This window comes from Nematolebias whitei, chromosome 13 (genome assembly GCF_014905685.2).
Source record: "Nematolebias whitei isolate Nwh7 chromosome 13, NemWhi1, whole genome shotgun sequence".
NCBI classification, from domain to species: Eukaryota; Metazoa; Chordata; class Actinopteri; order Cyprinodontiformes; family Rivulidae; genus Nematolebias; species Nematolebias whitei.
The window spans coordinates 33,281,040-33,291,995 of record NC_056510.1 but is presented as its reverse complement, the minus strand read 5'-3'; the positions used below and the strand labels follow the sequence as shown (position 1 = coordinate 33,291,995).

Below are 10,956 nucleotides of genomic sequence, written 5' to 3'. Positions count from 1 at the left end.
TAAACATTGTTTGAACTAACACAATTTGATTATCAAAACATTTGTAAAATAGTAATGATCATAGAGAATAGTCTTTTTCCACTTGATTAATTCAAGAAAGAAAGTCTCAGGATGGGTCAACCTGTATCTCTGGATGCAAATCAATGAAATGACCATATGATCCTAAGGTCAAGTTTTGACATCAGGTCAAGTTCACTACAATATGTATATCTATATGTATATATATATGTGTATGTGTATATGTATATATATGTGTATGTGTATATGTATATATATGTGTATGTGTATATGTATATATATGTGTATGTGTATATGTATATATATGTGTATGTGTATATGTATATATATATATATGTATGTGTATATGTATATATATATGTATGTGTATATGTATATATATGTGTATGTGTATATGTATATATATATATGTGTATGTGTATATGTATATATATATATGTGTATGTGTATATGTGTATATATATATATATATGTATATGTATGTGTATATGTATATGTGTATATATATATATATATATATATATATGTACAGGTCCTTCTCAAAAAATTAGCATATTGTGATAAAGGTCATTACTTTCCATAATTTAATGATAAAAATGAAACTTTCATATATTTCAGATTCATTGCACACCAACTGAAATATTTCAGGTCTTTAATTGTTTTAATACTGATGATTATGGCATACAGCTCATGAAAACCCAAAATGCCTGTCCCAAAAAATTAGCATATCATGAAAAGGTTCTCTAAACAAGCTATTAACCTAACCATCTGAATCAACGATGTAACTCTAAACACCTGCAAAAGATTCCTGAGGCTTTTAAAAACTCCCAGCCTTGTTCATTACTCAAAACCGCAATCATGGGTAAGACTGCCGACCTGACTGCTGTCCAGAAGGCCATCATTGACACCCTCAAGCAAGAGGGTAAGACACAGAAAGAAATTGTTGAACGAATAGGCTGTTATATGTGTTGTTTGTTGTTGTGGTTTCTCGGTTTTGTCTTGTCTTTTTTTTTCCGCAGGTCTAGAGGCAGACTTCAATGATGTTGATTTGTGTTCTCTTTATACCTCTCTCTTTCCTCTATTCATGTCTCCTTCTTTACCTTTTATCCCTTTTCTCACTTTTCAGCTTTGTTTTCTTCTTTGTTTTTCATCCCAATGTCCATTACATCTGAAACAAGCCCATAGCAAATTCTAATAAAATTTAATTTTCATATCAAGTGGAGCATTGAGGCCAGCCATAATGCTCTGCTTGTGAAAGTAAATCTGTTGGGCATCACTGACACTCAGACAATAAATCCAAGTGTCACAATGCCGGACAGGACAAGTGGGGGGGGAGGGGGGGGAAGGGTCCCATGCTCCGCTGGATGCATGGAAACACTGTGTTCCCCTGCCTTTGCTGGCTTGGACCCCTAATAAAATCAATTAAAACAGTAAAAAGATTATGAACCGTTAAAATACTAAAAACAACAAACATTAAAACAATAAAAAGCCAACATCTCAAGCTGAGTTAAAAGCCAAAGAGCAAAAATGTATTTTAAGAGTGGATTTACAAACAGGAAGTGAGCCTGATTTGCAAAGGCAGCTCATTCCACAGTTTGGGGGCAGCAACAGGAACTGATCTGCCAGTCTGAGAGAGTGGGATGGAACGTAAAGCTGGAGCAGGTCAGATAGATACTGTAGGGCGAGGCTGTGAAAATATTTAAAAACAGATAGAAGAACTTTTAAATTAAGTAAAATAAATAAAAACAACTGGGAGCCAATGTAATGATTCTAAAACGGGTGAAATGTTGTCATTTTTTGGTACCAGTTAAAAGGCGAGCAGCAGCATTCTGAACCAGATGAAGTTGATTAGGTAATAAAGTCCATGCTCAATAATCCAGGTACACAATCCAACATTTTTCAGTCAGTCATCTGGACAGTTTCTTTTTTTTTTTTGTACTGAAACGTTTCGCCTTTGATCCGGAAGGCTTCATCAGTCAGGGAAACCCACAACAGTTTTGTTTGTGTGTTTCCTTGACTGATGAAACCTTCCGGATGGAAGGTGAAACGTTTCAGCACACAAAAAAAGAAACTGTCCAGATGACTGACTGAAAACTGTTGTACTGTAAGCTTTATTATCATTGTGCCGAACTACAGTGAGATTATGTTCGTACAGTCGTCCTAAAGATAGATGGCTAATAAATAGTTTATAGTTATGTTATTAATCCCTCTATAAACACTTTATAATCTTTATAATCTCTCTGTCACCCTTAATGATCGAAGGCGAAAAGTTTCAGCACAAAAAAAGAAACCGTTCAGATGACCTGACTGAAAAATGTTGGATTGATTAAGTAATGACTGGCTCAGCTCGACTAAGTACTTTGGAGAAGTTTAAACGTGTTGTGATAACAAGCGCTGATCAAAATCTCCAAATTATGCCGTAAAATAAAGGGTTTGACCTTGGCCAGTTGTCCCAAGTGATAAAATTTGGACTTGATCACCGATTTAATCTGTGCCTAGAGTTTAAAATCATTGGCCAGTCTAACACCCAGGTTAATTGCTATCTGAGTCAGATGTTGTGTTTAAGAACTCAGATCAGCATGGACTTTGGAAGCATCACTGGGCTTAACCAACAATATATTTATCTGGTGGAATCAAACCCCCACTGCAAGAGTTGGGGATTTTATTCCACCAGCAGTTACATGCCGAAGTGTCCCTGGGCAACACAATGAACCCCTCATTGCCTCCAATGTGTGTCCCATTGATATATGAATGTGACAAAGCACTGATTATTCTTTGTAAAGTTGTAGTAGTGTGCTGTATGAATGGGTAAATGAGGACACAGATTGTGTTGTAAAGAGCTGAGTATCTTGATAAGATAGAAAGGTGTTATATAAGTACGGTCCATTTACCATTTATTTTGCTTATTAAGATGAAAGAATTCAGCATATTCCATGCTCTGACTTCTGCAAAACATACCAGGAGTTTATTCACACTGTTGCTTTTCCTGTTTTTAGTGTCACTTAAACTTGGCCGTCTTAAGCATAAAAATAGAAAGAGACACCATGTTTCCAAAGACTATATCCTATCTAGAGGAAGTAAATAAATGGAAAAAAGAAGAGGGCCAAGTATAAATTCCTGAGGTATTCCACATGTGATAGCCGCTACAGTAGACTTAACTGCTTTGACACAAGCACAAAAGCTACTCTCTGTTAAAAAGATCTAAACCATTCTAAAGCAGCACCCTGAATGCCCACCCAGTTTACCAGGCAAGAAAGGAGGATCTGATGATCCTGTGTCCACTGGGTGAAAAGGAGGATCCCAAACCCAGTCATTTCGTATGTTGCGGGAGTTTCAGAGAAACCGAGACGTTTATTTTCTAAATATGACATCCCAGTGGCTTTTAAACCCCAAAATACATTACAGCAAAGCCTAGTTCATCCCAAAGATCCAGTCCCCTGTCACAAACAGAGTAATATTGTGTATGCTGTTCAGTGTCAGGAGGGTGATCAGTCTTACATCGGGGAAAAAAAAACAGCCACTGGCCCAAAGGATGGCCCAGCACAGAAGAGCAACATCATCAGGCCAGGACTCTGCAGTCTACACTCATCTCCAGGCCAGCTGTCACTTGTTCAGGGATGAAGATGTTCACATCCTGGATAGAGATGAACAATGGTTTGAGAGAGGAGTGAAGGAGGCCGTCTTTGTGAATGGAAACTGTTCATCATTAAACAGGGGCAAAGGCATCTGTGTCCAACTGTTCCCCTCTTACAACGCTGTTATTGCAACTATCACTCAGCCCTCTGTGAATAGCAAGCGGCCATCAGGGCTCTAACAATCAACTGCTAGGCTGATGATCCTCCCTTTTCAACATCTAGTTCTGACTGTCCCCATCAAGCTGGTTGATCCACTATTAGAAGGTGCTATTTATAAGACTGAGTTTTGTTGCAGCTCCTCAGACTGAAGAAGTCTTTTTGATGAAAGACAAAATGTTTCCACAAAGAACCCGTCCAGAGGTCCTGACTCAACCTTGTTTGATTTGTCTACCTGGATTATTGAGCGTTCATCAGAACATCCTTAGCCAAACATTATGTGATGTCATCAGAAATTTCCATCCACTTCTTGCTCTTCCTGTTATGTAGAGTGCAGGTGGTGACTGGTCCTATGACGCTTTAAGTCATCATTTACCTTTGGACCTGTCATGCTGCTGCTTGTTTCCTCCAAGCGCATTATTCCCTTGTTGTACTCCAGTGATTTTGCTTCAGTTGGAAAAACACTTTTTTTCTTCTTTTTTTTTACTTTTAGCAACAACTGTTTCTTGCACTTTTATAAGAAATTGTGCTTTGTTAGAGGTTTGTTTTCTTGTAGTCAAACTACTTTCAAAAATACCAAAATTTCTGATTGTATACAGAGGTGAACTTGCTTTTTTTGCCCACACATTTGAGTAGGTCCAGTCTTGTTGGCACCAGGGCCATTCCAGTTGAAGCTGATGAGAACACTGTACTTTATTTTTGTTGTTGGTTTGTTTTAAGAAAAAAAAACAAATAAGTTGAATTTGAGAATTAAACTTGTTTTTTTAACTGCACGCTTTGAAAGTTTTGCATCCAGTGTTCATTCAAATAAAGTACCAGAAGACCGTTAAACAGTTTTGTTATTGTAAGATAATGAGGAATGTCTTAATCAGGCAGGTCAAATCTGACATGCCTCTGGCAGAATAATTTAATGTACAAGTTGCTTTATTAAAGTTTTATGAGTGTTACATTCAATTACATTCATTGCAAATTTCATTTAACTCCAGAATATTGTATGGATGAAATAATCCTAAAAAATACATTTATGGAAATGTTGCAAGCTGTGCGATTAAAACTAGTCCATCCATTCATCCATCCAATATCTTTTACCCGCTTCTTCCATTTTGGGTCACGGGGGTCGCCGGTGCCCATATCCGGCAATCACTGTGCGATGGGCTGGGTACACCCTGGACAGGTTGCAAGTCCATCACAGGGCCACATAGAGACAAAACGAGACAAACAACCATTCACTCTCTCACTCACACCTAGGGACAATTTAGAGTCACCATTCAGCCTAACATGCATGTTTTTGGTCTGTGGGAGGAAACCGGAGTACCCGGAGAAAACCCACGCATGCAAGGAAAGAACATGCAAACTCCACCCTGAAGTCCCCGGACTGGGATTTGAACCAGGGAGCTGTTGCCTCACTGAGAGGCAACAGCTCTACCAGTTGTGCCACCGTGCTGCCCTTAAAACTAGTCAATAATTATAAAACCTTTAGTCAGTCATGTGTACATGTACCTGTAGTATTTTTTAGTAGTATTTCATTTAAGTTTAGGTTTATTTTTATTTATTTGAGACTATGCGCATTACCAAACAGTTCAAAGAGGCAGTTTCATAATGCCAGATTTAGTCGATGGCTGATTTCCATCTACAGACAAATACATAAAACTCTTTATTAAGAATATAAAACACAATTAATGCTGCTATTGTAGCTTCAATGGCTTAAAGCAGCAGTTCATAAAAAAATACAAATCAATGCTACTTAGCTGAAATTTAAATATAAAACTTTTAAAATGTAAATTAAGATGTTTGATTAAAATAAATGATTTTTACATTTGATTTGTCTGAAGTTTACTTTCTGATACTAGAATGATATGAACTAATGAGATTAGGGATGCACGATATTGGATTTTTGGCCAATATGGTAAAACTTATTTCACCGATACCAATACCAATATTTTTTCCCCTTGCCCTACTTACAGAGACTACATAACTTTAGCTGCTGTGGAATTAAAATCCTACTTTATTCTGCATGGTCTTTGTCAATTTGGCCTGCTACCAAATGCAGATGCCAAAAAGGGGACTGAAAATGATGTAACACTTCAACTTGGATTATGTTTAAAGTCAAAGTTATTCATGACAGTTACTCTCTAACACAATGACAACACTCGAACAGTGCAAATTTGTAAATTTTCACAAATCTAAACTCAACGGTGCACGTGATGTCATAACGTGGGTTGTCATACAAAAACAGCGCCTTTTACATATACGTGTATATATATATATATATATATATATATATATATATATAACAGCGCCTTCTATATTGGTGAGTTATTTTGACGTAATGGCCAATGTCCGATTTTTAATTTTATCGCTATATCAGCCGATACCATGCCAATAATATCGTAAGATGAGATATTTGTAAGTAAAGTGTAATTGGTTTATCTGTTTATCTATTTTTGAACAGTTTACCCTACCATTGCAGAAAACAATAGTAAATATAGCTCATCTTTCTCAAAATATAAAAGAGCAGAATTATTCGTTTTGCACACCAGGAAAAAAAATTTTCCAGATGTTTTTTTTTTTTTTTTTAAATCTCGTAAAGAAAGATTACCATTGGTTGGACTAAAGCTATTGGTTCAATTAGGCGTCAGTTGTAAAAATCATAAAGGAAACATTGAAGTAATGGTTAAAAAGTTATTGTTTTCTCTGGAGTTTTAACATTTTTTTTGTTAAAGCCGAGTTTGTTGTTTTACAGATCTGTCAGAAAGCGTAGATGACAATGCTGTTGGTTGCTAACTGCCTGTGTCTCTTCAGTGTTTCAGAGTTACTGGACCTGTATGAGGAGGACCCCGAGGAAATTCTTTTAAATCTGGGTTTTGGTAGAGAAGAGCCTGATATGGCTGCAAAGATTCCCTCCCGTTTCTTCAACAGCACCTCCTCAGCAAGAGGCATTGACATCAAGGTACAAAAGCTGATAAATCTCAATTTGTTTACTCAGTTCATTGTTTGTTTAGCATGTTAGCTTGTCAGTAGGGCAGCACAATATATTGGAAATTTATCATCTGTGCAATGTTAAAATTGCAATAAACCAAAAACACAAACTGACCAATATACAATCAGAAGAACTTTGCTTTTTATGCCCACAGCTGATTTGGATGATAGTAGCCACATTATAAAGTGCATGCAGAGTGTTGTGACCATCATGACAAAAACAAGCTAGAAAAGAAGAAAATGTGTGTTTACTGTAAATGTTGCTCTCAGTGGTATATTCAACAATAATATATTCATGTTTTCCTAATATTGTGCAGCCCGGCTGGGCAATATTTGCTTGTCAGTTGTAATATTAGCAGAAGGCCATAAAATTTTGTTCTACACTGAAATATTTAAGCTTGCAATGTTTGTTAAAGTTTGTAGACATTTGCACAACATAATAATAATAATAATAATAATAATGGCATCATGTGACTTTTCTCCATTACTCCTAACTTCAAATGTTTTTATTTAATCAATGATATTTTATATTAGACTTTATCATCCCTGAGGAGCAATTTATTGTGCAGCCAGCAAAGAATAAATACAAATAATAAACAACCACTACACAGCACAACACTCTGAGCACATGACGTACAGTTGTGGGCTTCTAAGATGTCAGACTTCCATCTTTAATATTATTAAAATATTCAGGATGGAATTTTGTGAAACATTTGCATTTACATCCCAATAAATTTTGATCATCCATATATGTGAAAAACTGATACAGACTATTGTTAATTAACTGATCAGAAACTTTATTTTTAGGAGAAAAATCTAATTCACAAACTTTGTAGGCACCACCAGCAACAACAACAAAAAACTATGAATGTTTAAAGAATAAATTAATACATATACCTTACACTGTTTATACTTTGCTATAATAACATCACTTTCTATTCACTACTAGGTTTACCTGGGAGCTCAGCTGCAGCGCATGGAACTGGAAAACCCCAACTATGCTCTTACAAGTATGTATGTCCATATTACTAATGTCTGCTGCGCGTGTGTTTACGCTGCGGTTCATCTGCAGTTGAACTGCTCCGTTAGCGAGTGCGTGCAGTCCAAGGTTCAGGGGTTTTGCATCCTGAAACTGTAGTCAAGTCAAGTCAACTTTATTTATAGAGCACATTTAAAACAGAACCTGTTATCAAAGTGCTTAACAACAACAACAATCAATGAGTAAAATTAAAGAGAAAAATATATATATACAATACACTAATAACTGAAGAATTAATAAAAAGCACTTAAAACATAGGGTCACAGATTTAAAAAAACACTAGATCAATTTACACTGTGTGAAATGCCTGCGAGAACAGATGTGTTTTTAGCAGGGATTTGAAGTGAGGAATGGAGGTGGCCTGCCTGATGTTGGGGGCAGGTTGTTCCAGAATTTGGGGCCCATGACTGAAAAAGCCCGATCTCCTCTGAGCTTCAGTCTTGTTTTTGGAACAGCCAAAAGCAGCTGATCGGATGATCTCAGGGCCCGAGAGGGAACGTATGGTTCCAGTAGCTCAGAGAGGTAAAGTGGTGCAAGGCCATTTAGGCACTTGAAGGTCAACAGAAGAATTTTAAAGACTATCCTCGTACGAACAGGGAGCCAGTGAAGGGAGGACAGAACTGGAGTAATATGTTCAGACCTACGAGTTCCGGTTAAAAGCCGAGCAGCAGCATTCTGGACGAGCTGAAGACGTGAGATGGAGGCCTGGCTGATTCCAGCATAGAGTGCATTGCAATAGTCCAATCGGGTTGTGACAAAGGTGTGGACTAGTTTCTCAAGGTCAGGTCTGGACAACACTGGCTTGAGCTTAGCCACCTGTCTGAGTTGGAAGAATCTTTTCTGCAGAACAGTGTTGATTTGCTTGTCAAACTTGAAGTCAGAGTCTAAAACCATCCCAAGATTTTTACCAGACTGCTTCAAATATGTCTGAAGAGAGTCCAGGTTGACAGGATCAGTGGTGGCAGTTGAGCTAGGGCTAAAGACAATGACTTCAGTCTTCTCATTGTTAAAACTTAAGAAATTTGAAGCCATCCAAGCCTTAATGTTGTCCAGACATTTTAACAGAGGGTGAATGGAGCAAACACTTGCGGGTTTCACAGGCAGGTAGATCTGGCAGTCATCAGCATAGTAATGAAATGAAAGACCATGTTTCCTCAGGATGGGAGCATCCCAGTGGGAGCAAATAAAGTGAGAACAGAAGGGGTCCAAGAATCAAACCCTGTGGGACACCGCAAGAAAGAGGTAATGAGGCGGATACATTATTACCAACCTTGATACAGAAGCTCCTGCCACTCAGGTATGAGCGGAACCATTCTAATGCAGGACCTGTGATCCCAACCCACTGTTCCAGCCGTGATATAAGGAAACTGTGGTCAACAGTATCAAAAGCAGCAGTAAGGTCCAGGAGCACAAGTACCACAAAATGACCAGAATCGTTTGATACCACAATATCGTTACAAACCCTTACTAATGCTGTTTCAGTGCTGTGGAGTTGCTTAAAACCAGATTGAAAAATCTCGAAGATTCTGTTCTCATTCAAAAACTTGTTTAATTGAATGAAAACTATTTTCTCTAGGATTTTGGACAGGAAGGGAAGTTTTGAGATTGATCTGAAATTTGAGCAAGTCGAAGGGTCAAGTCCAGGTTTCTTAATTAACAGATGAACTACTGCATGTTTGAAAACATCGGGAACCACACTTGTCACAATACTACTATTTATAATAGTAAGAACAGAGGGTCCAATCGTGGGTAGAACTTGTTTGAACAACGACACACGAATGGGGTCAGCGGGGGAACCGGAGGGTTTCATCTGACCAACGGCTTTGTTTAGAAATGGGAGTGAAATAGGTTCAAAATGTTTGAAGACAGCTGAGCAAGGGACAAAGACAGAGGGATCAGTTGTGGACTGGGGGATGGATGACCTAATCAACGCTACCTTATCAGCAAAGTATCTAGTAAAGTCGTTGCAGATGTCAACAGAGGCCTCCATGCTGGCAGACCGAGGCACGTTTAAAATAAAATTTATGGTATTAAAAAGAACACGGGGATTTTGACTGTTTGAAGCAATGATTTGGGAGAAGTATTTGTTCTTTTCGGATTTAGCGATGCTCTGATAATCTTTCAAACACGTTTTTAACATAATAAAAGAAACCTGTAATTTGTCATTTTTCCACTTTCGTTCGGCTCTCCTGCATAGACGTTTGGCTGCACGAGTGGTCGCGTTCAACCAGGGGTGTGGTGCCGGCTTTGGTCGCCTGATTTTTTAGCAGGGCCACGAGGTCTAAAATCTTAGAGCAGGTTGCATCATGCCTACTGAGCAGCTCCTGCGTACTAATACAGGCAGAGGTTTCAGGGACTGAAGCAGCATCAGTAAGGAATGCAGAGGAAAAAAGAGCAGCGGTTGAAGAGTTAAATATCAGACAACTCTTGTCTGGAGTGGGGGATTTAGACTCATGAATAACAAAGGTTTCGAATGAAATGGGTTTGTGATCTGAAACAATAGCATCCCCAATTTCCAGGTTAACCACAGGCAATCCGTGAGACAGAACTAAATCAAGTGTATGGCCCTGTTGATGAGTTGGACCAACAACATTTTGCACAAGGTTGAAAGATTGTAACAGATTTTGAAACTCCTGCACCAAAGGCTTGTCAGGACAGCAAACGTGTACATTAAAGTCTCCCAGAATCAAGACCCTGTCATAATTGAGCAGTATTCCAGTCAGAAAGTCAGAAAATTCACTTATGAAGTTTTTGTTGTACAAGGGTGGTCTGTAGATCAGGCTGCACAGTGTTGGGTTGGAGCGGCCCAGCTCAAAATAGAGCAGTTCAAAACTCTGAAAAGCTACAGCAGTAGACAAAGGAAGTGAAGTTTAGTGCAATCACTTTGCATCTGTCCAGTTCTCAGTGTGACGTGATGTTTTGTGTGGTTTGACTCACACACGCACACACAAACACACACACATAGTGAGAGAAAGAGAGCGAGCACTGGCCTCTGTTTTAGTGTCTTTGTTGTCAGTTTGTATCTGTGTAACCTGTCCTGCAAATCTGACTTTGCAAGTAAAATACGGGTATAAAATCTTCTTCTGCCATCAAGTGTGGCTCCTTTGGAGTAAGTGAGATAAAGCGAGA

The 10,956-nt window shown here is 38.2% G+C and overlaps 1 protein-coding gene across 1 annotated transcript in view; it reads left to right on the top strand.

Annotated features, from left to right (window-relative positions):
* LOC119419384 (protein ITPRID2) overlaps positions 1-7,877 on the top strand; it is a 38,099-nt gene extending 30,222 nt beyond the window's left edge. The window contains exons 6-8 of the mRNA XM_037686692.1: positions 6,612-6,759; positions 7,738-7,798; positions 7,861-7,877. Of these exons, the coding sequence (XP_037542620.1) occupies positions 6,612-6,759; positions 7,738-7,798; positions 7,861-7,877 (226 nt within the window). The remainder of the gene's footprint in view (positions 1-6,611; positions 6,760-7,737; positions 7,799-7,860) is intronic.
* The last annotated feature ends 3,079 nt before the right edge of the window (positions 7,878-10,956 follow it).